This window comes from Vespa crabro, chromosome 10, assembly GCF_910589235.1.
Source record: "Vespa crabro chromosome 10, iyVesCrab1.2, whole genome shotgun sequence".
In the NCBI taxonomy this organism is placed as follows: domain Eukaryota; kingdom Metazoa; phylum Arthropoda; class Insecta; order Hymenoptera; family Vespidae; genus Vespa; species Vespa crabro.
The window spans coordinates 8438635-8465370 of NC_060964.1; the positions used below are offsets into that span (position 1 = coordinate 8438635).

The 26736-nt window shown below is 40.5% G+C and overlaps 4 protein-coding genes across 9 annotated transcripts in view; 2 read left to right on the plus strand and 2 right to left on the minus strand.

The window, feature by feature from the left end:
* Window positions 1-5517, plus strand: part of LOC124427754 (muscle calcium channel subunit alpha-1) — a 48890-nt gene extending 43373 nt beyond the window's left edge. For 2 of the 4 annotated variants that reach the window (XR_006943015.1, XM_046971069.1), the window contains one exon: window positions 210-4958. Coding sequence is in view for 2 of the 4 variants with exons in the window: in XM_046971069.1 (XP_046827025.1) it covers window positions 210-267 (58 nt within the window). In the remaining 2 variants the exon portion in view is untranslated. Of the gene's footprint in view, window positions 1-209; window positions 4959-5048 lie in introns of those variants that run through there. The other 2 variants (XR_006943016.1, XM_046971067.1) reach the window with 2 other exon arrangements.
* On the minus strand, window positions 5232-9031 carry LOC124427755 (dnaJ homolog subfamily C member 2). Of its 3 annotated transcripts, none has more exons than XM_046971072.1 (6): window positions 7934-9031; window positions 7833-7837; window positions 7230-7505; window positions 6726-7110; window positions 5541-6651; window positions 5232-5426 (listed from the first exon to the last, which is right to left on the minus strand). In XM_046971072.1, the coding sequence occupies exons 3-6, from the start codon at window positions 7486-7488 to the stop codon at window positions 5376-5378; spliced, it is 1806 nt and encodes a 601-aa protein (XP_046827028.1). In that variant the 5' UTR covers window positions 7489-7505; window positions 7833-7837; window positions 7934-9031; the 3' UTR covers window positions 5232-5375. The 3 variants fall into 3 exon arrangements, with proteins under 3 accessions (XP_046827028.1, XP_046827029.1, XP_046827027.1); XM_046971073.1 differs by having other exon boundaries at window positions 7738-7837; XM_046971071.1 differs by having other exon boundaries at window positions 7833-9031.
* Window positions 9032-9283: 252 nt separating this feature from the next.
* On the minus strand, window positions 9284-14934 carry LOC124427757 (rab11 family-interacting protein 1). The gene is made up of 7 exons (XM_046971076.1): window positions 14697-14934; window positions 12724-12762; window positions 11871-12117; window positions 11110-11488; window positions 10721-11022; window positions 10169-10631; window positions 9284-10074 (listed from the first exon to the last, which is right to left on the minus strand). Exons 1-7 carry the CDS (start codon window positions 14725-14727, stop codon window positions 9898-9900), a joined length of 1638 nt encoding a protein of 545 aa, XP_046827032.1. The 5' UTR covers window positions 14728-14934; the 3' UTR covers window positions 9284-9897.
* A 175-nt stretch (window positions 14935-15109) lies between these two features.
* LOC124427760 (Na(+)/H(+) exchange regulatory cofactor NHE-RF1) lies at window positions 15110-26484 on the plus strand. Its single transcript, XM_046971084.1, has 2 exons — window positions 15110-18485; window positions 22936-26484. The coding sequence occupies exons 1-2, from the start codon at window positions 18060-18062 to the stop codon at window positions 23326-23328; spliced, it is 819 nt and encodes a 272-aa protein (XP_046827040.1). The 5' UTR covers window positions 15110-18059; the 3' UTR covers window positions 23329-26484.
* The last annotated feature ends 252 nt before the right edge of the window (window positions 26485-26736 follow it).

The window sequence follows — 26736 nt, forward strand, 5'->3', positions numbered from 1 at the left end:
AGAAGACTTTTATCAACATAGACAAAGTACGACTATAATTGCGAATTATGACGAGTTACGAGCCGAGTATGTACACTACGATATTGTAACGCGATATAGATATTATTACTGTATATATATGTTGCGCGCGTATTAATGAGAATGCGCGGTGCGATGAATGGCCGATAAAAAAACAGCCGCGAAATTCGATTAATAACGTATGATTGTAGGGAGCGCGCGAGAGATTTTACACGAAAGAAGGATGGAACGTTCATATTACGTATCTGAAGTGAAATTTCGACCCAGAAAACACACACACACACACACACACTCGTACGCGCTCGAGCATACGAAGCCTTCTCTTATACACACGTATAGACTCCTAAATAGTCTTATTCGGCAAAAGCGAGATGAACAAGAGGAAGAGAAAGAGGAGAAGGAGAGGGAGAGGAAAAGGAGGAAGAAGGAAGGAAGAAAAGTTCTAACGAAGAAAAATATGGGCGCAAAGAGAAAAGATACATGGCAGATTTTTCAATATAAATCGTTCAAAGATCCGCTCCCGTTTCCTCTGACGCACAAAGTTTACTCGGAAAATCGAAGAATAGCGCGATTGGTGTCCTAGAATCATTATTCTTGGTAGACGCGTAAGACGTTTTTTCTTCGATTTTTAAATATCCGATCACGAAATAATCACGTTAATCGTTTTATCGCGTCTACGTTGCGCACATCTACGTACCGCTTAATTATCGCCGATGAAAAAAGAAAAATGAAAAAGGAGATGAAGAAAATCAAAAAAGAGGGGTGGAAAAAAAAGGGAAAGAGATAAGAGAAACGATGCGACGCGGAAGTCGCATTCGATACTTTGTTTTAACGCAACCCAAACGCAAGTTCGACGTATTCGTATATAACGAACGCGCTAACACGCTCCATTTATTTTCATTGGCCCGACGATGAATAATGTCATATATGTATGTATGTATGCGATCGAATCATTGAACATTTCGACATGACGATGGCGTAGCGATCGTCAACGAAATGGCGCTACTACTTCGCGATCGTTATGTCATATTCTCATCTCTCGACCGTTTCTTTTCACACCTTGACAACGAAAATCTCATCGCATATAACGTAAAATTCTAATTAATCGCGAAACTTGGTACGCACCTATGTGGCATGTACCATCTATCTATCTATAGATACTATAAAAGATGTGAAACGTCGAGATGCGACGACTTTGCGAATTCGAGGCGGATGGGGGAAAAAAAAAAAAAAAAGAAAAAACAAATGTTTATTCTAAATCTTTGCGATCGTTGGACCATTCAGACTCGCTTTAAAAATTCTGGACAATATCCTTTGGTGAATGTCGAAGCGATTCAATCCTGTCTAGTGCCTTTCGTAATTCTCCCTCTTCGGTTCTCCCATTAGCACACACTTGATGTTAAACCTTATTCTTTTTTTTTAGTTTTCTATCGTACCGATTATAATATTATGATGTCCAGAGGAGAGAACAGTTACGACGATCGAAGAGCAATATCGCCGCGTCAGTCTCCACGATTCTCTTAACGGAACTAATCGCGATCCGATTAAAAAAAGAAAAAAAAGGAACGATTTACAGAAGTAAAAAGAGAAACGAATTAAAAAACAAAAACGGATCGAGTAGTCTAAGATGATCGCGAGCCATTGCTTATACATACATATGTATTATAGACTTGATCTTTCGTATATCCGTTTTTTGGACATCTTTCTAATAATCTCGTACTTGTCTATAACCGTCTTTTTATACCTAAACTATCTTAAAAAATGAACTTTATACAGAAAAGTAGATTACGCGCGCGACACGTTCTCTTGAACTTTCTAATAAAAATTCGTAATCGTCGATGTTTAGATAGCTACCAACAAGATTTTTTACGTCGCCGATAAACACTGCGTTTTAAATGTGATAAAAACCAGACGCGGAGAGGACCCATAAGGAGGAAGGAGTAGAAGGAGGAAGCGCGATACGAGCGTACGATCTCTTTCTTTTTTTTCTTTTTTTCTTTTTTCTTTTGCTCTCTTCATCATTGCCGATTTCAATGTACGACGAAATAATTACACAAATTAGTCGGGAGCACACTTTTGAAAGATCGCACAAATCATTCCGCGTTTCTCTAACGAATCGGACGAAACGCGTCGTATTTATCCTCTATTATTTAGATATTTTTGATACGACTAAAGTATAATAGAATCGTCTTCTCGTGATTTCGCTAGCAGAGAGATAGACCGAGAGAGAGAGAGAGAGAGAGAGAGAGAGAGAGAGAGAGAGAGAGAATAAATCGCATCGTTGATCCGTTCGCTTAAAAAGAATATAATGCTGGCCGACAAGAGAATCGTGGAGAACTTATAAAAGGATGAAGTTTTACACAAAGTTTAGCACGAACGAAAGAAAATTTGGAAAGAATCGCTAAGGCGTCAGAGATTGTAATCGTCGTCGTTTTCTTTCTTGATTGAAGCCCTTTGTCTTTTATGCGCAATTACAAAAGTTCGACCGTACGATAACGTTTTTAAAAGCACAATATTACGAGATTGTATAACGCTAAAACACGAGAATATATAGGCGAGCAGTCTAGCGTGGACGATCGTCCGAATATTTTCGTGAAGGAAACGTAGAAGAAAGGTGATATAATCATTTGGCATCGATGCACGCGCACACACACACACACACTTCTTCCTCGACGACATTGTCCTTAGACGTTCTCATCGTCGACACGAGAGACGTTATGTCCTTATAGCGTAAAGAGTATGCGTGTGTATGTGTGTATTTATATATAAATATATGCACGCATCATACACACATATATATGTATAAGTTATGTAAAGTTGCAATCAAAGTTTTACCAGGGCGTTCATATAAATGAATCACCTTGATCGTTTCGAGATTGCTTGGAATATCGAGAAATCGTACATACACCGAATCTTTCATCGTTCGAAAAGAAGGAAGCACCTTTCCCGCTCAGGCTCGCTCTCTCTCGCTCTCGCTCTCTCTCTCTCTCTCTCTCTCTCTCTCTCTCTCTCTCTCTCTCTCTCTCTTCGTCATCCACGTCTTTTTGATATAAAAGAAATATTTCGAAGTATCTTACGCACGAACTATCTTTGTAAACGAACGATGAATCATAAAAGTGTGCAACTGTACGAAGTCGAATCTAGTTGAGAAATCGCTTATGAAGGAAAAGAAAATAGGAGAAACGTATGAACGCCCTTTCCAACGATTGTTATCATTTTAGATAACGATCATTTTTAACGGCCGATCGTCAGACCACGAATCTCGCAAAGAAAAAAAAAAAGGGAAAAAAGTAAAGAAAAACAAAAAAAAAGAAAAAAGAGAGAAAAAAGAAAAAATAATGAAAAGTAAAAAATAAGTAAGAAAAAGAAGGCGTAAACTCGACGATCGGCGGTGTAAACATATTTTCGTAAGAATTATTGTTATATAGAAACTTAGCGTTACGTACTGAACGAGACCCAGACCACTTTTCGGATTTAGCATGTAAATACTTAACTATCGTAACGTAATTTTTAGCGGATTCATTCGTTTCTTTGCTCCTTTCGAATCCGACGTCTCACATTACCCGGATGGTATTGCTCGATTGAAAAAAAAAAAACGAATTATAAACTTACATTAGAGGAAATAACGATAAAAAGACGTAACGTGTCGTTTTTCGTCGACGTTCCTTACCAAACAAAATGGCGTCACTTAGCTCTCACCTTCGTGTCTCTTCGTTCGACGAGACCATCTTGGTAGCTCGCGATCGACCAGGTAATTGTCACTATTTTACGAAGATGGGAAGGAGAGCGCTTATAAAAGGGAAATACCGTGCACAAAAGAACGACGAGCAAGAGCTTGCACGACTTCCTTCTCGTCGATCGATCGGCGATCTTTTGGAACCGTACACGCAATCGTTCTTCGCTCCAAATTTCTCCCGAAACGACACACGCAAAGAAAACTTTAACGACTATTTATCGCTTATTTTACTTTTTCAGACGCCACGAAATATTCGAATTGTCGTAAATAAAATTGAATTTCGCGATTTCTCTTTGTTAGTTGAACTTTCCGACGTTTCTACCTATATAACCTAGAAGCGAAGAAACGATGCACGCGATTGGTCGATCGTTGTCGCGCGAACCAAAGCTCTGCTCGTTCGAATCTTCGATCGGCAAACAGAGAAATCGATATTTCTCTTGTTATTCCTTTGAATTCCAATCGAAAGCGATAGAAGGAAGCACGAGAGAGAAAGAGAAAGAGAGAGGGGGAAAGAGATTAAAGGGATTACGTATATTAGAAATCGAGATTCACTCTTCTTGTCGGTTGCTCGTCAAAGGTGACGATAAGTGCCACATACACTCGATCATCATTTTACTTTGTATTTTCGATTACGTTTGCGTGCGTGTAATTTTGTCCGAATTGCACGAATATTATAATTATAATAATAATAATAATAATAATAATTATAATAATAATAATAATTATAATAATAATAATAATAATAATAATAATAATAATAATAATAATAATAATAATAATAATAATAATAATAATAACGGATAAAAGACGAAAATACGAAGAGACCGAGTGGGCAGCATTTTGCTGACTAGAGAAAAACTAACACAGAAATTGTTGTTGTTGATGTTGTTGTCAAAAATGTGTCAAATTAAAATATAAGGATTTCAAACATCTTATGTTTGGGTGATCGCAGATTAACCCTTTCCAATCGAAATTCGATGAAAAATATGCTTTTCGAAAAGAACCATCGTTGAGCGTTTCACGTGGAAAAATTATTGCGATGCACTTTTTAAAACTTACTGTTTTTATTTATAAAGTAATTACCTCTCTTTTCAATTACGGTCGATCTAAGTATTTTGTATTTTACATTACTTACACGATATTCGAGTTGACGCAAGAGACAGAGAGAGAGAGAGAGAGAGAGAGAGAGAGAGAGAGAGAGAGAGAGAGAGAAAAGAACAAAAGAGAAAAAGGGAAAAGAAAAGAAAGCAAATAATGTCCAAACGATTAATCTCGTCCGATTCTCCGTTTATAGGTTCCATGACGGCGCAATGCATAAGAGAAAAAGTAAAATAAACGGTGCAACGAGTATTCTATTGCACACGAACAGCATGAATTCGAACGAAATGAGAAACAAAAACTACAACGATTTCTATGCTGCGCACACGCGTGTATGTAGGTCCAAGAAGCGAGGCACCGGCATGTACATTGGCAGGAATTCAATAATATCTAACATTCATTCTCATCTTACGATTCGTATCAACTGAAATTCCTACAATGGAAAATTGGAAATGACATAGAAAATGGTCATAATTAATTAACGAATAAGTTACAAAGAAATTCATCTTAAGGAGAGTTAATATTATTTCATGACTTGTGCTGCTTTTTTCGCTTTGACGAGCTCCACGAGTTCCTATGGAAAGAGAAAAAAAAGAGAGGAGAGAAAAAAAAGAAACGAAAATACAAGATATTGTTGATTAAACGTGCATAAAGTTACTTCAAAATGATATTTCTTTTGAAAACGTACCTTATACCTCCTCATACATTCTTTTTTCGTTCTAGTTGGTATGCATCCAGCTATTTGATCCCACCTATCGGGGACCGTCGTAGGATAAGTTTTCAATGCTTGCTCGAGAAGTTTTTGTTCCGCGGGCGTCCAAGCTTGCGATTCCTTCTTGACGTCTTTCGCGTCGGTCGATGATATACCATTGGAAAGAGGATGATCCAAGCGTTCCGTAAAAGCCGGCATCCTTTCTTCTATACCCTCTTTGGTTTTCTTCTCAGCGATAAAATTATCGTATGCATTTTTATTCGCTCGTTCCTTCAGGCTCGACTTGCTAAAGTCGGTAGATTGCAAATCTTTAGCTTTCGCCAAAACTTCCTTGGCGTCGCGCGTGATTATGCTGCTCGACGAGGTACTATGTTGATTGATAAAATTGGCCACTACTTCCCAACGTTGATTCGTGCCAGCAGGAAACAAGTTGACGGCCTTTATCAAAAGTTGCAAATCATTTTCACTCCACGGCGCGGTATGAGCTTTTACCTGTTTCTCAGGTGTATTACGCGCGTCATTGTTTATTATAGCAGCTCTACGTTCCGCTTCTATTTTTTGTTCCGTTTCTTCCATCAGCTCGATGAAAGCGCTCCTACCACCGTTCTGCAGTTTCCTCATAGCTTCTTCCAACTGTACTAATTTGAACAACTCGCAGATCTTTTCTACGCTCTCCATGTGCTTCAGACTTTCGGCCGAGCTATCGGCAAAGTAATTGTTAGATTTACAAATGTCACGCAGCGCCTTTCTCTCTTTCCTGAGTGCCTTTTTCTGTGCCTCCCTCTCTTGCTTCAGCGCATCCATTTTTGCACGTTCCTCGGATTCGCGCTTTTCCTTTTCCAATCTTTCCTTCTCGGCAGCGTCCCTAGCTATTCTCTCCTCTTCCTGTTGTCGAGCTTTAGCAGCCTCTTGCTTTGCCTTCTTCGCCGCTGTCTTTTTATTTTTGTCATCCTGTTGGAATTTCTTTATTCTAGGATCTACGTTATAGGCCATATCAACTAGGGTACGTATCCTTGCCATTTCTTCCTTCTTTCGTTTTGCTCTCGTAGCTTTATTCTTTTTCTCGATCCACTTACGCATGTCTCGGCTGAAACAAACGTCGTTCGTTATAATAATATACAATCTTTATGCGCGGGAAATATAATGTTCGAATACACTTACTCTTGCCCACTCTCTTTATCCTCTTCATCGAGATACGAGTATTCGCGCCAAGAGTCAAAGTCGTACCAGAAAGAATAAAATCTTTCTACTTTATCCCTGGGCGTGTTTGGCCCACCTAAAAGCGGGACCGGCTTTTTGGTAGACCATCTGGCGTTATCCTTAAATGCTTTACCCATGATATCGTAAAAATTATTTCTACATTCCTTCTCGTCCGGTAAATCATCGTTAAAATAAGGATCTATGCTGTCGTAACTACGTCTTTTCGTCGAATTTCCAAGTGTCTCCCATGCACGAGTAATGCAAGTGAAGTAGTCATCGTCCGGTCGTATTTCCTCTCCCAATGCCTTACGCTTATCCGGATGATGCTTCAATATCTTTTGTTTATCTGAAATCAGCGTTTAATAGAAATCCACATGTTTATTAGATTATGGATGATTATGGATCTGCAAACGACATAACACCTACGTTCACGTATAGAGTATACTTTGAACTGTCTTTACGTACAAGCCCTTTTAATAATATCTTCGGTTGCCTTGTGCCTAAGTTTTCTCAACCCTAACACCGCGTAATGGTCTTGATCTTTCCATTCCTTTGGATCCAACGATCTTAAATATTCGAGGTCGTCTTCAAATTCGTATTGAGACAAATCTTCTTCCCCGTCGGATGATTCTGATAATCTGTCGGGTGCAAGGCAGCGATGGAAGTGTGCTTTCCAAGCTTGTGCGGTCGAATACAAAACCACTGCTCCTGCCGTTGATATCATTAGGTTGTCCGATCGATCTGTATAACGACAAATGTTATTATTTTATTATAAAATTTTTCAAAGAAAATTTATACGCCCTGACAAAATATACATGGGTTAAGATTCAGAGACGGCTACAATCGGATTTATTTGTCCATAATAAATTATCCAATAACAACGTGCTACATACCGGTTTAACGCACTCTATTAAAATAAATTAATTAATAATTGAATAAATTTATACAAAACGATGATACGAGGATTACATACAAAAGGATTTTCCATGTTCAAACGAGTTTTCTAGGTAAACCTAACCTCTCAAGGCCGGGCTCGAAGAAAAGATGACCGAAAATTCAATAACTCACCGGATCTAGAATTAAAAGTATTACTATCATCATTTCTTGTTCCATCCGTCATTATTACTTAACTACAGGATATTTCTCAAAGGAGCTAATATTAAAATTACTTTAAAGAGAAAGGACGATGCAAATGAAACTTTCAGGATATGGACATACTCGACTAAACGAGCGGTTCGCATTTCGATTATGCGAAATCCAATGATACGAATACTCGTCAAAACTATACGCTAGCTTACGCGCGTGCGATCTCAGCGACCTCAGTACGGACAAAATATGAACTATTAAAAACGTAATAGGGGAAACTGTCGTATCGTTCCTATAGGTTGTATACCTCTCTAACGCGTAACCGGTGACAATCGAGTGCGAGAGAAATTTTTCCATTTGGTAAAAGTAATGCAATCAATCGATCTGACGAAAAGCGACGAAAAAAATCATACGTCAGACTATACTTCTCCGAAGACACCTTCGACTAGATTCAAAAGTGTTTTTTCATTTTAAACGAATTCATTATTTTTCTCTCAAATTAATATGAATAATTAAAGCGTATTTAAAAGAGAGAGCCGAAGATTCTAAGAAAGTTACATATAAGACGGCATTTAATACCATCGTTTAAGTATTATTTCATCCTATTGAGTATCAATTGATTGTAAACAATTGTTTGAGAAAATTCTTTAATTAATTTAATGAGATCCTAAGATGATCCATTTTCGTTGACATTAAACGAAAGCGCACGTTTAAAGCGTCGATTTCAAAATTCAATTCTATTTCATTTGAAAATCGTTTTACGCTCAAGCGTTCATATGAGAATCAATACTGAGGAATACGAGCTTCTTCCCTAAAGCTCGTTTGTCGCGTAAAGAAAGCGTTTACGCCAAGAAGAGCCTATTTTCAGGGGTACATTCTTGATCGATTTCTATGAACGAGCTCTCATATTAAAGAGGAAGGTTTAAGCGAGGACATGGCTTTCTTGTTATTTTTAAAACGGCTTTAATGTTTGTGCATAAACCATTTTGGAAGAAACACTGTTCTCTTATACGATATTTTTCAAAGAACATAAAGCTCTTTCAAAAAAAATCGAAAAAGCCACGTCCTCGCTTAAACCTTTGTCTTTGAAAGGAGATCTCATTCGTCAAAATCGATCAAGAATTACGTCTGTTTTCATCGTTGGTATAAATCATTGGAAAATCAGAATCGTAATGAAGAACCGTAATCATTTTAAAACCATTGACGAATATTGTACTTCGTTATATATTACGTTTCACGTATAAAAGTGAATTGTTGACGAGAAACATAGGCAAAGATGAAAAATAATCGAAAATATTATATAAATCATTGAGAAGAATAATTGACATTTCTTCGTTCGTATAAATGTTTCTCCTTTATTGTAACAATATCTCAGGGTTCTCACGCAACTACGATAGGGACAATGGATAAATCGATTAAATAACTACACAACATTTAGACTTTGACCTATTAGATCTTTCGGATATACATAAGGCACAAGTATATTTATTTTTATTCAATTTTCTATACATGTAAAAATATATTTAAAATTTTGGTCTCTTTTATCATTATCTCATTTTCAAATAATTTATTTGGAATTATAAAGATCTATTATAGATATTATCCAGTAAGATTAATTTGGACGGACATAGGTAGTAAGAAAAAACGCGAATTTTATTGGATTCTCGTGTTCTGTTATACTGGGAAGACAGGAAAATGCTCGATACATGCTTGGATGCTACTAAATGCATGATATTAATTAACGGCAAAGTAACAGGCAAGCAATGACCATTATCCAGATTTATACTACTAAAACTTAACGATGCATAAATTTGTGGAAATTATTAAAAAGGGGCGAGGAGGAAAGAAAAAAGAAAAGAAAAAAGAAAAAAGGACTATACGCTAAAATGATTTTCACGAGGAATAAGTTAAAAGCACAAACATTCTCTAACGTCGAATGATCGAACGAGAGTAATAAGGGGCGCCTCACATTGCGAATAAAATGACATTATTTAACAGAGATAATATATATATATCAGTTCGATTGGAAGAATACGTGTGGATTTTCTCACTGATGTCCAGGAGACGATAGGCGCCTTTGCGTTTGAAATGGATTCTGTAGTAAACGAGGTGAACACTCGATGACACGCAACAACAACGAATCTATGTAATCTTCCAAATCGACCATACGTTTCTTTTTGTCCGCTACCTCCGCTTGAAGCTGTAGCGTCAGTTCTATCAAATCCTAAAGGAACATGAACGACGATTCATTATTATATAATGCGATAGAAGAAGATTCTCTTCTTTGTACAAATATAAATATATGTATATATTATTACTTCTCTAGATTTCCCGTCAAATTGAGAAAGAATTTCATGGGATAGCCGATGTTTAGTTAAATGTTCGCCCTTAAACGCGTCCTCTCCCCCTATAATGATCCTTTCCGAGGAGGAAGGACGATTCTTCTCCTCTTTGATTTCTTTGGTTTTGTTCTCCCTCTCTTTATTCTTCTTATCCTTCTTCGCGTTCTTCTCCTCCCTTGGACTCCGCGTGACAAACTTCTCCTCCCTCTTATCCTTCAAATTATTCTCCTTGGAAAATTTATCCTTGATCAAAGCCGGCTTCTCGTCTTTGTTATTAATCTTCTGTTGGATAATTTCACGCGGAGCTGGACTCGGAGGTTCCGAGGTGTCTCTAAATCTAGACGACGGCGATGGCGAGTGCGTTGGCGAGAGATCCGACCTATCGTCCTTCGGCTCATCTACCAGAATCTTTGGATTATTCAGCTTGGTACTTTCCCATCTGTATCAACGGGGTAGCGGAAGGAAAAGAAAATAAATGTAGAGTTTAGGACATAATTAGGATATAAGAGAGACGATTTGGAAAATGACCTCTTGGGAGCGTTAGACTGTTTCCCATAAAGTTTCAGGCCCCATTCGTCCTCCTTTTGATTGTCGATTTTGGATAGGGACGAAGTCGAGGAACTCGTGGCGAAACGCGGCGGCTTGTTGGGGGCCACGTTGGCCGGTGCCGTTTGTTGTTGTTGTTGCTCGTGGCCGACATTGTTGCGACCGAAGGAGGTAGCGGATGCGACCGACGTCACGCTGTTGCTTTTCTTCGTACCGTTTACAGTAGCAACCGTCGGCGGCGCATTCAACGATGAGGCTGAACTCTTGTGGGACAGATCATCGAACTGAAATGGATTAGCGTGAGGTGATAATGAGCGTCGTAAAAATACGTTATTTATTCCAAAATTATATATCAGATTATAATCGCTCACCGTAAATTCATCCTCGTCCTCACTGATCACACCAGGATCGGCTTCCCCGGGTTCTTGGCTGGTCGCACGAAATCCATTCTCTTCTTCCCTTTCGTCCAAATTCTCTTTGTTCAATTTATTTTTGCTCTTTCCTTTGACGCGATTACCAATAGACTTGGCTAATTTTTTCAATCCCTTTCGCTTCTCGATACTACCTATACTCAACAAACTACCCCCGATGGATTGGGCCGCGGTCGACAATTGTCCGAGGGAACTTTTGTGTCGTTCCTTCCTCGTGAGATCGGTCAAACTTCCAGCCTTCACTATAAAGCCAATCCTCACTTCGAGTTCGCCCCTGTCTTTCGTATTCTCTTTACCCGGTTTACTGCACAACGTATACCTAATAGAAACAAGACGCAACGCTCACGTTAGAATCTAATAGGCGAGAGAAACTATGAGCTCAGGTCGGAGAAGATTATTTTTCTTCGTACAATCACAGGTTTACGCATCACGTATGCATAAAGTGTGCACGTACGTTGGCTTCTGTCCAACGTAGCCCGTTTACGGCTCGCCTCTTATAAACTCTCATCGTGTGCTCAATTTTAATATTAGATCTAATCTCGCACACACGCATACGCGGCGTATATGCACCGAGAATTTCATCTTCTCTGGTGAAACGTTATTAGCGCGCGCGCGCGCGCACACCACACACAAATAGTCGGTGAAAGCAACCGTATCTCCGTATAAAATCGATCCATCTCCGATAGTTTCACTTTACGTACCATCTATTCTTGGGTCTCTCGTAAACGTCGAAACTCGCCAAGGGAATGCTAACGGTGCCGAGAAATTCATCGACGCCGAGGAAGTTACGGTGCAATGCCGTGAGGACGATTTCCGCGGTATTTCCTTGTTCTGGTATGGCCAGTTCGCATTCCTCGTGCCATTCCACGTCCTTGGAAGCCTTCTCTTTCACCGAGGTCTGGTACTTTTCCTTGCCGAGGGCAATCGTCACGAAGCAATCGTTGCTCTCTGCGTTAAGATAGGTTAAAAGTTTACGTGTGGGTGGTGAACGGGGGAAATCTCGATCTCGGTTGATTAAGGAAAAAGGAATTCGCTCGATACGAAAAAGACTTTATTTTCTCTATTTATTGCTTTTTACATTTTATTCTCGTAACGCCCCATAACTCGAGGAACGTCGATTTCTCGCGATAAATGCCACGCGAATTACGTCCGAGCGTTACGGCATTCGAGGTATTCTTAACCTCTGTTGCAATCTTATTTACTTTGGAACGACCAAGGAAAAGTCGAACTGCTTACGCGCTTACCTAAGCTAAATGAGAAATACTTAACCTCAAAACTCCAACTCGACATTATAATATCTGGGTCAACGATGCGACAGTCAAGTTCAACAAGACGGATAAAATTGGTCGTCAAACTGCAAATGTGTGTATTATTAATTACTCGTCACGAAACTCGATCCCGCTGACGCGTTCGTTATTCGTCCGATTACATCGATTTATATGGAACACTTGGCGAATAAGGAGATTCTTTTTAATACGCATATCCTGTTGTGCTCTCTCTCTCTCTCTATATATATATATACACACACACACACACACATACATATATACTCACTGTTTTTTCCTTTGGTCAATAGCCCCTTCGCTCTTTGAACTGCGAACAAAATCAAAATTATTCCTATTAGTTCTCGTCCGATATTATTTTTGTCTGGTCTATTCTCTAAATCTTTCCCTTTTTTTTTACCATCGCTTGACTTTCATCAGCCGCATACCAGGCTCGCTTTATAACTTTCCGAACGCGATCGCGTTCACTCTTATCGGGAAGTTTGACGAGAAAAAGTTTTCTACGTTGGTATGTATCCATGTATCTCGGTTACCGCCCCACTGCATATTATATACATATATACGCCCCTAGCAATCTCTCTACGCCTATAACGAAAAGAAAAGACGAATCCGATTTTCTCTTTGGAATGAATTCGTTTGCTTCCTTGAGAAAATTCCTCTCTCGCATACTTTCGTGATTAGAAGTTCGAGTCGTATGGGTCAAAGTCCATAAAGGAAGACCTAACCGTCAGTCAAATGTCGTCCAGGTTGGAAGCGTGCATTTTTTAACGCTCGTTGCGTCCAACGACGTAGCAACGAATACCGTCGCACGCCGCCTCTCAAAGAGACACATTGGCTCTCGTTAAACTTTCGATGTAAAAAATGGATAATAAACGAAACGAATTATTCGTCAATTTGCTTTTAACAAATGCGTAAACAATGAAATCCGATGGAAGATGCGTCACGATTCCGATCTATATTAGAGAATAGAAATTTTTAACAAGGGCCTGTCGCCAAACGACTACGTTACTGATCGAAGGGAGTTAGCGGTCCGTACACGCGAACGAAAAGGGGAGCAACACACCGGGTCGTGTTATACGAGAGCTTTCACACGACTATTTTCTATAGGGATATTAAGGCATCGAGAAAACGGCGAAACCGTGCGGCCATCTTGCACGAAGAAGATCACCTATGCATGTACACACACACACGCGCGCGCGCACGTGTTGTTTGCGTGTATATATACGCGCGTATGCCTACGATGATAATTGACGCTCGTCATATATTCTTCGTGTTAAGCTCGTGGCAAAAAACCTTTCTACCACGGCTCTCTGGATCTCAAGCGTGAAACCGTTAGCTCGAATCTGTCGACTCGTAGAGAGCTGAAAATAATCTCTCTGAAAAAACAAAAATATTATTACAAATATTTGCCTTTCTATTTTGCTTTTCTTTGGGACACACGCGTATTATCGAGATTGTTTATGTATTTTTCTTGAAAACTTATCGTCCGGTCGAACTGTCCATTGGCGTTTGAGGTCAGCGAGAAATAAACACGTTAAGAGAAATGCATGGATATCGCATAACCCGTTATCCACGGACGTATCAAACGTTAGGAATATTTGAAAAGATGTTTCTACGTGTTTGAACGTATACCAGGGTAAAGTAAATTTAGAAACGAAAACATTTGCAATAATATCGGATAAGTCAACGTATGATAGAAAAAGAACAACGATATGTTTTTATACGGTTCGTTCGCTCGTCCTTCGAGAGCGAGAATTAGGCGCGCATTTTCGAACGCGATAAGCGCGGGAGAAGGAGCGCCTTTCTTTCTTTACATAGAGACGATCTAATCGTCCTTGGACGTCTCGATAGGCGTTTCATCGAAAACATTTGACGGAAAACGATGGAGGAGGAAATCATGTCATATCGTTCGTACTAAGGAAATCCGTTGCTCTTAATATCGAAGCCACCGCAGACGAGGACGATGGTTCGGCTTTCTAAATGCATTCCACGATCAACGTGGTGATAGTACTTGGAAAGGTTTCATCCGCCTACATCTCGACGGAGGACAAACACGTAACTACTCGGCTTACGTGTTCTATTAATCGACTTTACTAATATATAGCTCTTCTAACCTTTTCTTATTTCATACCCTCTTCGTTCGTCTATCTATCTGTGAATTTATCTATCTCTCTTGCTCCGAGCCACCTGTCGAGTCATTGGCATGATCCAAACCTTATGACGTATCCATTCGTCGACTCTTACCTGTCACTTGTACGTGAGTAGGACTCCACATTTTCGGTCTAATTTGGCTGGCGATTTGTCTCGTCGAGTACGTCAAGTTTCTCTCTTCTCTCTCTATCTTTGTCTACTTAACCAAAAAATACGCACGACGCGCGTTCCTACGTGTCTTGCGCATTCTACGAGACGGTCGCTTTCAACACCCATGCGAGAGTGGCTTTGTAATAGGTTAAATGTATAAAAGACGCTCGCCGTACCGTACGGTGGCATCGACTACGATCAACTACGACTCTTACGATTCTTCCAACAACCGCTACGTCTACTTTCTCTCTCTCTCTCTCTCTCTCTCTCTCCCTCTCTCTCATCTGTCAGCATGCTAGCCAGCGCGCACTCTTCGCGCGCAGACCGCACTTACTGCCATGCCAGGTGCGGCACGAAATCGACTTGGGCCACTAGCTTGCAAATTTGCGTTCAGGTCGGTAAAATTGACAAACTGCCAGGTACGTTCCATTATCGGCCTTTTTTTTAAATTATTAGCATCAGTGATTTCACGTACCAACGATGAAAGTGAAATATGTTCGTTTCCTTCGTCGTTACAACGAAAGCGCATGTATTCGTATGCATCAAACGTTTGTATATGTAAAATAAGCAAACAGTCTGCTAGTCTCACTCGTTTCTTGGATCGTCGATAAGATACGAATACATTTACAATCTCGTAAATGAGAAAGCTTGTATGAAATTCTTATAAAACTGGTCTCTCTCCCCCCCCCCTCTCTCTCTCTCTCTCTCCCTCTTTAAAGATGACAAACAAAGAATACTCATTAACTTCTTAATACTTATTTACATAGAAGATGGCCTTGCAGTATTCTATTGTTCGAAAACATGTATTTTCATAAACGATTCTCTTGTGCGAGAAAAAATGATTAAGAGAAAGAAAATCGTATCCTCGAAATTTTTTTATCTATGGATACTCGCGCAAAAATATCGAATAATAAACGGAAACGAAAAGACGGTAGCATGATCGAACATGGACGTTCTCATAATTGCTGTGCATGGTTATCCTTGTTATTTCGTAATACCATCTCGTGACTGGCACACGGAGACGCCGTTTTATTTATGAACCGTTTAAATGGTTTAAAATGACTAACATGAAATATTGTTTGAACGTTGGAAAAAAATGGAGGAAGAAAAAAAAAAGAACAAAAAAAAGAAAAAAAAAGAAATAATACAGACAACTCGATTACGATTTATGTAAAATAATTTTTTTTCAGCTTCGAATAAAATTTTCCATAAGAAATGGTCTTACCGATCTCTCGGAAATATTTCATTTCCGTTAATAGACGTCATCTCGAGGATCTAACCGAGCCTTTTCCTCTTATCATTTCGCTCGGTAACTTTTTGAAAAAACACGCGCAAACGTTAACGGTGTCATTGCTTTGTTCGTGTGCTTACGTCACGTTCTCACACTCTCGCCTCGTACCCATTATTACGCTGTACCGAGTTAAAGTAAATCCACGCCTTACTATTAATTAATTTGTCGACTTAAACGCAGCGAGGTTATCGCTCGTTTATCGCTTGGATACGATTCGTCTCTTCGTTTCGATGTTCGATAATTTTTCTTCAAGGTTGATAGTTTATTCATTTCTCTCTCTCTCTCTCTCTCTCTCTCTCTCTCTCTCTCTCTCTCTCTCGTAATTATTTCGTTGGACTTTCGACGATATATAAGGCTTATCGTCGAACCGATAAAGCAGCATACTTGTAAATAATATCATTGCCGGTAATTAAAATTTCTTTTGTATGTTTATGATCATTATTCCTTATAGAGTACTGTGGACGCACACGAGCGCGTGGAAAAATGTTAAAAGTCACGTCTTTGCCTGGTTTACCAGGAATACGTGGATATGCGCGAAGAATGCAAAGTTTTAGGATCGGCCGGTTAGCGAAATAGCTAAGGATCTCTAGCCTCTCGCGTAATTTCCTCCGACGAAATCTTGTTTTCTTCAAGACCGCACGTTTTCGATGCAACCTGCATACATTTCTCTTTTATTTCTAAGAAACAATGTCGGATACGTGCGAGCGACGATTAAAGGTCGCTTCTTTCCTGTCTCAACGCCGTCGTTCGTAAGCCCGGAAAGGCATAGCAACGCATTGCGTGATTCGTTATACACGTGTTAACAAAGCCATGATTCATCGAACTCTACAAAGATCGGCAACAGGTGTTCCTGCTGCAATTTTATTTGCTTTTAGCGTATATGTAAATAATACATGTAAACAATACGGCTTCGAAACTTCGAAGGAACGCAAAGTGTACGTGTATCTATGTAAACTCATTAGGTAGATTCATTAGGCGTTAATAATTTTCATAGAAATTCGTGACAGAACTAGGTAGGTTAAACGAGTGTCATAATTTGCATTAATTACGATGAACGAATTTTAATTTCTTGATCGAAATTTTTTTATTCCAGCACGTACAATACGTACGTGCCAAGCCGCATTTCCATTATTCGACAGGTACGAAGAAATTCATGAAGCTTCGTTCACCTGTCGCATGAGGGCAGTCGTAGATACGACAACGACTAAGACGCGCCTGCCATCTTTGTCGAAACTTGGTTTTTCTCTTGCTCTCGTCTAAAGCTCGATTTAATTTCCGTCTCGTTGGAATCAACGTGTAGATTTCGAAAAAAAAAAAAAAAAAAAGAAAAAGAAACGAAAGAAAAAGGAAAAAAAGAAGACGAAAAACCAACGAGTTCGAATATACGCAAGGACTTCTGACGACATAACAAAAGCATTTGAAAGTTATTCGTTTTTCATAAATTTTCCCATTCCGCGTTGAATTCGCGTTCGCGGATCGTTGTGTCGCGTACGTTTATCGCGACAAATGCTCCCGCTTTTCCATCTTCCTCCCTCGCTTGCTTTATCTCCCTCCTTCTCGATCGAGCTTCCCTCTCCTCGTACTAAGAGGCCCCGATACGGTTGCGAGATGACGCGATTGGTCCCTCGCGATCCCGCATACGCGCGAACCGACCTTTAGTTCGTTCGCCGCCGATCTCGTGTACGGTCGTACCTGTTGGTACCCGATTGAGCGCTCGCCGGTTAGGAAGCAGTCTAATCCCAGTCGTTTTCGAAAGATCGTCACGCGGTCTCGTACGTGCCACCGATATATATATATATATGTATATATACACATACATATATATATATATATATTCGGGTATATAAGAGAGGTGTGGAAGAAGGGAGAGTAGGGGAGGAAGGAAGAAAAGAAAAAAGGGAAGGAAGAAAGGAAAGGCGTAAATCGAGAATAAGATAGCTCGCGTAGATCGCGAGTGTCGTCCGTTCATCCCTTCTGCGACGGAAAATCTGGAAAGTCAAGGTGCGAGTCTCGAAATGTCGTCCCTGAAGGGCGATAAGACACCTTACGCACGTCTTTGCCACATCGTCAAGTGGGATGACTTTGACGGTTACGGCTTCAATCTTCACGCGGAGAAAGGAAAGAACGGGCAGTACATCGGTAAGGTGGATGAGGGTTCCCCGAGCCAAGCTGCTGGCTTGAAGCAAGGGGATCGAATCATCGAGGTAAACGAGATTAACATAGCCAATGAGACTCACAAGCAGGTGGTCGAACGCATCAAGGCGTTCCCGAACGAGACGAAGCTCCTGGTGCTCGATCATGAGGCTGACGAGTACTTCAGGGCAAACAACGTCATCGTCAAGGGCACCATGGCGAACGTCAAGGTGATCAAGACGCCGGAGAGGAATCCGAACAGCGTGGATCACGAGGAGGGATCGGACCACGGCATCTCCGCCGACGAGGTGAGTCTTTTCTTTCTCTCTCTCCCCCCCCCCCCGTCTCTCTCTCTCTCTCTCTCTCTCTCTCTCTCTCTTCCCCTTCTATCGCCTCTCGTTCTCTCTTTCGATGATTCTCCTTTGCTTGCGATTCTAATCCTCTCGAGTATTACGAATCGGTCGCACTAATTACTTATTAATGGATAAAGAAATGTCATTTGTCGGGCATTCGTAGGCGACGGAGCAACGTGGGAAAACTCGTTTTTTATAGGTTATCTCGCTTGGTGCATCGTCGTTAATATAAAAAGACAAGAATCTACTTTCCGTCCTTCTTCGAACGTAACGTACGAGGAATTTAGAGGTCGTAGTTTTTTTTTTTTTTTCTTTTTCTTTTTTTCTTCTTCTTTTCAGAGACACGTACGAAAACAATATTTTCAAGGATCTTTAGAATGATTAATTATTATTTTCCTCTTTCCTTAGAGAGTCTGCGTCTCGAGCAATTCGGCGAATTTCGCGGTTACGCAGCACGTGACCACACCGATAGGTTATTTTATTCGAACTATAAATACTTGTTATGCCGCTGTTTGTTCTCTCTATTCCTCTCCTAACGATTTTCAACGAGTAGATTTCGCTTTTGGGAAACGTAGTAGTACAAGTGTTTCCAACATCTGTGTTTATTCCGGCTTGGAGATAACAAGTCGAAGGAACGCTACCTTCGTCGGACAAAACGTCTATTTCGAGAAGAAGAAAAAAGAAAAAATAGCATTATTCATCATTCGATGTCTTTCGAGATAGGTCATAGATGCGAAGGGAAAACGTTGCGGCGATCGGTATAAAAATATCGATAGAACGGATCGTGCTAGGTGATTGCATTTAACTCAATGAAATGTTTTTACAGCGCATAATCTCGCTACGGAAATATATAGGTATATATGTACGCATAAGTATATGTGCAAGATAAGACGAATGCGCGAATTGAGATGACTCGGTCGTCGTCTCTCTATCTCTATCTCTGTCTTCCTAGGGCTTTGAACTTAAGAACGAGAGCGCGAACGTGTCGCGTGTAATAAAAAATAGGAACGGAAGAGGTAACGAGGATACATTTTACGCGATAATCTTCGTTAAAGATAGTCTATAGTTTATTAAGGTTCAGTGGGGACCAAACACGCGACTACTCGTTGATGCTCGTATATGGATTCGATCGAAGCAAGAGTATTATAGCGATTAACTATCGTTATCGCTATAATCGTCCATGGGGTTTCGCTTTGCTAAGATGTACGGTACTTGGATATGTCCTAAATATTATAAAAATATTATATAGTTTCGTTAGTACGTAGTATGATATTTTTCGAGCACGATTAAATATCTCGTTTACTTGTTCTCTCGTCTCGAAGCAACCCGACTATATGATAATTCACGTCCTCCCCGGTTTATCAACGGTTTTATCGCGTATCAAACAACCGACGAAACTTTCTCCGAGTCTGCCCACGCAAATTTCATTGTCGTCATCCTTTCGTTTCATTCCTGAGGAACGGCCGAAAGGAAAAAAAATCTCAATTTTATCTAATCGCTTATCTCACTGGGCTTTATCAACGAATCGATCGAATCCGATACTAACGAGAGAATAATCAACGCGCGTTATACAATTATCTAAATGTTTGCGCGTGATCATTTCGTTGAGACGATCTAATTGTCCGACGTGTCTTATGAAATTATTCTTTGAGACTGGAATGAAGGATGATGGGAAGGGATGATCGATGACTCATCTCCTCCTCTACCGGGGAAGATAAAACGGCCGTGTAATGAACACTCTTATTGTCGTACGAACGTAAATCGTCTCTAATTACATTCCATAATTCATTCGTTTTCTTTCATTTTTGCTCGTCGAAGAAGAAACGTTTCGTTTATTATTACCTTATCTCTCTATCAAAAGATTCTCGGATAGGGATTTTTTTCTCATCTTCAATGCGATTTATCGCGCGAAATCGCGCCTGCGATTCTCAAGTCCGACCGAGGCGCAACACAACAATGCTGCCCACCCACTCACCTACGTAGTATGTATCTACGTAGATATGGTTAGGTGTACGGATAGATGCACGTAACGAGAAAAAGAATATTTATCGGAGAGAACGATTAGCCAGAGATACTAATTACCGGATGTTTCCGTTTTAGAGAGCTCGATTCATTTCGTTGGGATTTACGATCGATCGATCGATACACTCGTCCTTTATACGAGCCTCCTCGCGTTTCCAATTACGTAACTCGTCGTACTCGTTGGCTAATACGCTGCCCTGAATTCTTCCTCTCGTATTCGAACGAATTTGTATTACGCGGGCTTTCGAAGCGCGCGAGCATCGGTATTTCATTCGTTCGAATACACATGCCCATGCATCTATCGACGCGTGAATATTAGCGCGAGAAAACGAAAGGGAAACGATAACACTTTCTTTCTGACGTTAGGCGCATTAATTGGATATATATTCGCGTTACGTCGACGAATCGTTAGAAATTCTCTCGCTCGCACACATCGATATATATATATATATATATACATACGTGCATACATAGCACGTCGAGAATATTAGTTACACTTGGAAGAGAGAGAGAGAGAGAGACTTTGCCTATCATCTTTCGTTTTTCGATTCGATGATCTCTTACGATATGGTCGAGAGCTCTCTTCCGGTCTTCGATGAGCTTACGTAAATTCCGCGTTCGCGTCAATTCCGGCTCTCCTCCTATATGTGTCTACTCGGTAATTCGATTTTATTGTGGATACCTATCTTTTCAAAGTATATCGCGTGATCTCTTTCCTAGCGGGCTCCTACTATTACACATTGATCGTTTCGTATTATCGATAACCCTATTAAGAAGATACTCGAAATCGGTGCTTGAAAGTTAGAAAATCGGGTCTATGCTAAATGCTAAAGAAAAAAGAATGTGTGTCCGCATTTTCTCGAAGAGGAATACTCGTATTCGGATAACGGGTATTCCAAAAAAAAGAAAAAAAGAGAAGAAGAAAAAAATAAGGAAAAAAGGCAGGCAAGCGATTGCAGCAGCCTCTCCTTTCTCTCCTCGAAGAATAATTAAATGGCCGTGCGTGCGTGCGTGCGTGCGTGCGTGCACGTGATCGCGCGCGCGCGAGCGAGCGAGCAGACGACAAACGACGTGTGCTCGCGTCAGGGTAATTTCAAAGCAGTAGCGTATCGGTGTATCGAACTCGTTCAACGTTGTATTTTCTGGGTCGCCGCGAAATTCCTCTCTCGTTTAGCAGGTGAAACGTCGTTCGCTGGTTATACGTAGAACGTTTCAAGGTAGCTTTGAGAGAGCTACGTTGTAAATTATTCCGCAAATACGCTTCATTCCCTCTCTTATCGGCAACGGCTGCCCGCGGTTATGTAAATCGATTCGCCTTCTTTTTTCTCCCTTTTTTTCTTTTCTTTTTTTCCTTCTTTCTTTTTTTTTTCCTTTTTTCTTTTTTTTTTTTTAAATCTGCGAAAAATCTGGCAAGGATAGGTAGAGCGTACGGCGATGACGCACCCGCGAACGCATTCTAATGCGATTTAACGAGCCGTTTAGTAGCGTAACAAAGCGTATAATCGAATATCAAAGAGCGATTAATTTCGGTGCACACGTTTCAAGTGTCCTCGCTATTGTTGCTACGTAACGACTATTTATCGACTCATAAAGTCGAGTTTGGAATAAGAAGAAAATTTGTAGGAAACGGGTAGCAGATATGAAAATCGTGGGGCTTTGAGCGTCGGTCAGCACGATAGCCGACTAACATTATTTCGAAGGGATTTAAACGGTTTGTGCTCGGTGAAACCGGTTCTCTTCGTCGCGCATAGGCCTAACCGATGGAATTCCTTTAAGTACCGTTCAGAATTGCATCAGGCTCATCAAGGTCATCGTGATATCTCACGAAAATCAATCCTTCTCTCTCTCTCTCTCTCTCTCTCTCCTCCGTCTATTATCTCGAAGGATTAGCCGACGTAGAGACAGAAACGCTCGACGAAAATTTGTGTTTCCTCTTCGCGCCGAAGATAGAGAAAGTAGTGGTAATAGCAGCAGCTATTAGACGACAGTAGGTAATAGTTTAAAAGATAATCATCGAGACGGGAAAAACCGCGCGCTCTCGACTAATCATATTTTTCTTCTATTTCTCTTTTTCTTTTTTTTTCCTGAACGGCACGATCGGTTATCGTGGAGACGACTCGAAGAGGAGGAGGGAGAGAAACGTCCGGTTAGGAATATTTGGAGGAAAAGTGGCACGCGAGGAAGGTACGTTTGACCTTGGTACGTGATACGCATTTCGTCGATAGTTCACCGGCATCGACCGGTATCGAGGGATATTGGTCAGGACGCGAACGTGACGAGTTTTTTCGATTCTCTACTTTTATTCTACGTTGATTCGCCCTCGTACTTTTTTCCAACTTCTCCAACCTCATAATTATACGGAGAAATTCCGTTTCTTTTTCAGAATGCACGAAAGTCGACCGGGTCCAACGACACGGAGCACAGCGATAGCACGGCAACGACGGTGAATGCTTCTACGATAGCGATGACAACGACGACGATGATGACGACGACGGCTTCGTCGACGACGATGTCCTCGTTGTCGAGCGAAAACGAAGAGACGAGTATCGCTCGGGAAAACGGCAGTACCAAGTCGAGAAACAGCGAGACGACGGAGGCACATGTTCACGGAACCGGCAACGGCACCGTCGCCGGGAACAACGAGCCCCGGCAAGGTTTGAACCTGAAGATGAGCGCGAAGGAACTCAGGGCTCAGCTGGCGGCACGGAAGAAGTACGATCCTAAGAAGGAGTCGATCGGCTTCAAGGACAAATTCGACATCGTTCAGAAACTTTAATTATTAAGTCGGCTAATTAAGAAGAACAAAGAAACAAACAAACAAACAAACAAACAGGCAAACAAGCAAGCACAAAAAAGAAACGAAAATTGAAAGGATACGGTATCATCTCGATCGATCTAAAAGCCACGGTGTGATTCCTCGTATTTCTTGGCGGTCCTTTCTGGTTCTTGCATTTCTCTTTTATCGGCCCTTTCCCTCTCATATACTCATCGATATTATTATTACGAAGGAGCCAAGTACGTTGGCCAAATTTTATCTAGCGGTAGGAAGGCGCGTTATCGAAAAGGAACGTACACATACGATTACATCCATCCGGTCGTTGCGATAAAACCGCGACGCGTTACGTTCGTTGGCTTTGTTAATTATTGTTTTAAGCGGGAAGATCGCGTGATGAAGGTACGCGATAGATATAGATATATAGCATAGGTTATATACACAAGTATATGGGAAAAGAGAGAAAGGACAAATTGTCGTGTTCTCGTTCGTAGAGAATCCTCTCGCGAATGCGAATACGAAAATCGGTATACGATATATAGGTGGAGAAACGTTCGGTTGGTAACGCGAGTCCGGATATACGTAATTACGAAGACACGGATAATTACGGTAAATTCGTTCCCCGAAGATGTTACCGCGATTACCTGCCATTTTCGCGGCAAAATACTTCCGGATATTCGTTCGTTAGGCAGAGCCTCCTACTTATTTTCCTCTTCCCGTCTTTCGCAATCGGTTTGTCGTCAAAGATATTTTTTTTTTCTTTTCGTTTCTTTTTTTAAACTTTGTGTAATCCCGGGAGCGAGTCGCCCATAAATATTCCCGAAAGAAGTCGCCGATTCTTCATTTTCATCAAAAATTCGTATTTGCGTGACAAAAATTCGATGAACTCGCCTTTGGTATTGGCTCGAAGCTAGCCGCGAATAGTTTTTGAAAAACTATTTCCACGTACGATGGAATGCAACCCAAGGAATGCTCTCAAAGCTGCTATCCTCCTCCTCCTCCTCCTCCTCCTCCTCCAGATTCGTGCGCCTCTAGGATCGAGGAAAACGTTTTCATCGTGTCGCCTTTGACACCGATCTTCGAAAGATAAGCGCAACGCCGTTATTAATCGTCTCTTTTATAAATATTTTCTCCGTCAAACTTTGTATCCACTTACCTTTCCCACTTTCAGCCGTTCGAAAAAGTTTGCGTGTCTGGGTTGCGAAGAAACTTTGCGTTTCTCCGATCATCGAAAGGAATTTTTTCATCGATAAGAAATAACGATAACGTCAATGCATTATTGCGGTTATCGAGATAGAAGGAAGTCGTGAAAACGTAATAGAAAGTGTAATATGTAGTCCGCTAATATAACGTGTCCTACATGTCGATAAAATAGCAAGTAACGTGCAATTGTAAAAATGTTATTACGACGAAATGAGATAACCGAGTTTTAGCGTAGCAAGTAGGAGCGAGAATGCGCGTTAGAACGCAATCGTACAATGCTGAGAATACAATATTTTTCACGTTAGTTCGCATAGTTGGTTTACACGCTTGAATCGAGACTCGAGGAGAGTCGTAGGAACGTATATAAAAGTTAGGTTTACATCTGACTGTACGTTGCTAAATATTACGACGACATGTTGTGCAACATTCAATTATCGTTATCGTCGCTGGTACGCGCTCACCTGCATCCAACCCGAGTCAGAGACACGGATTCGTGCCGCTCGTACTAACGACTTTTGGTTTCCCTTTCTTCCTAAATCTCCAAAATGGCATCGCGATTTCTAACTCTTATTACAAACGTTCATTTAGATTTAACACGGAAATTCTATTCCACCATTATATTTCTCTTTTTCTCTTTTTACGCTAGTCCGTTGTACCGACTACCTATCTATCGACGTTAGCGCAACAACGTCAGGTTTATTCCGATTATTCAAGCCCATAACGTACGTTTCAAGTAATTTTATTGTATTCGTCGTTGAGCGACGGGATTTGCATTGAGCAATAGTATTCGATGACATTAGAGCATTAGAGCACTACTCCAAATACCGTTAGGACGACGCGCGACTTATACTACGTTCGCTCAAAGGATCGCCTTCAAGGATCGCTAATCGTGAATGGAATTTTAATGCGCGAGCCCGTTTTCTTTGCATAGATCATCGCTGGTACGAGGAGAGTTCGTTTATAGCATTACGTGCGAGATGCACGAAAAATCTCACTCGCGTATGCGGTTCGGTAAAACGTACAATCTCTGTGTCGTCCTCCACAACCAATTTTCTACATCTTTCTGATTTCTTTGCTTTCGAGGATTTTTTTTATTATCTTCAGAGTCTATCGTCTTGTCGAGTCGATGCCTTCTAAAGTCGATTAAATGGACGACACTGTCCTGTAAACTATTGTACTTTTGCCGATTTAGATATTCAAGATGTCGATGATCGTTGATCGCCGTTAAGAAGGTGACCGCCATCGTAACTTACAAACGTCAGAGAATTTTTCGAGGAAGGCTAACTCATCGACGAGAGCTATAAATCGTATTACGTGGCTATAAATTGTAATCGTTCAATCGTCTCCTAATAACACACGTAAGCACGTCAATCACGTTTTCTGCAATACGTTTGATCGTTGTAAAATGTAAATATTAGAAGTCGTGTGCCAGTTTCGGTGCAACGATCACGATGAAAGGGTGGATACTACGTTTATACGAAATCACGGCCCCGCTTATATATTTGCAACGTTTCTTTTTTTCTTTTTTTTCCTTTTTTTTTTTCTTTAATCTCATTTTATCTCTTACTACCAACGGTCGATAGTTACTCACTACTTTTCAAGTAAACATTTATTATAATGGATCGGATAGATTCGAGAGAGACGATGTATATTTTGTTTAGTCAAAAGTCGTAATCTTTTCTATCGATTGGTTGCACCGAACTTTTAAAATGTATATAATTATAAGCACATATACATATGCACGGTTCTTTTTTTTTTTTTCCTCCATTCTTCCCGTAAGAATGGAACGTGCACGTTGTTATGGTTATCGAGCGCACATAAAGATGTTAATTACGTTAGTTTAAGTTTACTATTTTCTTGTTTGATTATAAGACTTAGTTATTGTGTTACTCATTGTAGTACGCGCTTACGCGCGTACCTACTGTCTATTTACATAAAACGTCGATGTACGTGTTATTATTCGTTTACATTATTTCATTCAATATTTTATTCTTACCAATTTACGCAACCAATTTCCTGTGCCCCTAAATTAATGCAAAGTATGTCGGTCAACAACGTTGGTCGATCCGTCGGTAATGACACGATCGACGGTTATCGATAATTACCAATGTTCGATAATTTCCAAATTCTGAAGGTGGCGCCAGTTTTCACTTTTCCGATCGGATTCGTTAGCACGAATTTTTAACGAATTTTTTAAACGCTTAACGG

Excerpts from the sequence above, each read along its gene's own strand:
- LOC124427760 (XM_046971084.1), top strand. The coding sequence starts at position 18,060 with ATGTCGTCCCTGAAGGGCGATAAGACACCTTACGCACGTCTTTGCCAC. Across the intron at positions 18,486-22,935 it reads ACGGCATCTCCGCCGACGAG|AATGCACGAAAGTCGACCGG; the intron begins GTGAGTCTTTTC and ends TTTCTTTTTCAG.
- LOC124427755 (XM_046971071.1), bottom strand. The coding sequence starts at position 7,884 with ATGACGGATGGAACAAGAAATGATGATAGTAATACTTTTAATTCTAGA. Across the intron at positions 7,506-7,832 it reads TACTTTTAATTCTAGATCCG|ATCGATCGGACAACCTAATG; the intron begins GTGAGTTATTGA and ends GTCGTTATACAG. Across the intron at positions 7,111-7,229 it reads AGATATTATTAAAAGGGCTT|ATAAACAAAAGATATTGAAG; the intron begins GTACGTAAAGAC and ends CGCTGATTTCAG.
- LOC124427757 (XM_046971076.1), bottom strand. The coding sequence starts at position 14,727 with ATGTGGAGTCCTACTCACGTACAAGTGACAG. Across the intron at positions 12,763-14,696 it reads TACTCACGTACAAGTGACAG|TTCAAAGAGCGAAGGGGCTA; the intron begins GTAAGAGTCGAC and ends TTTTGTTCGCAG. Across the intron at positions 10,632-10,720 it reads CAGTCTAACGCTCCCAAGAG|ATGGGAAAGTACCAAGCTGA; the intron begins GTCATTTTCCAA and ends CCGTTGATACAG.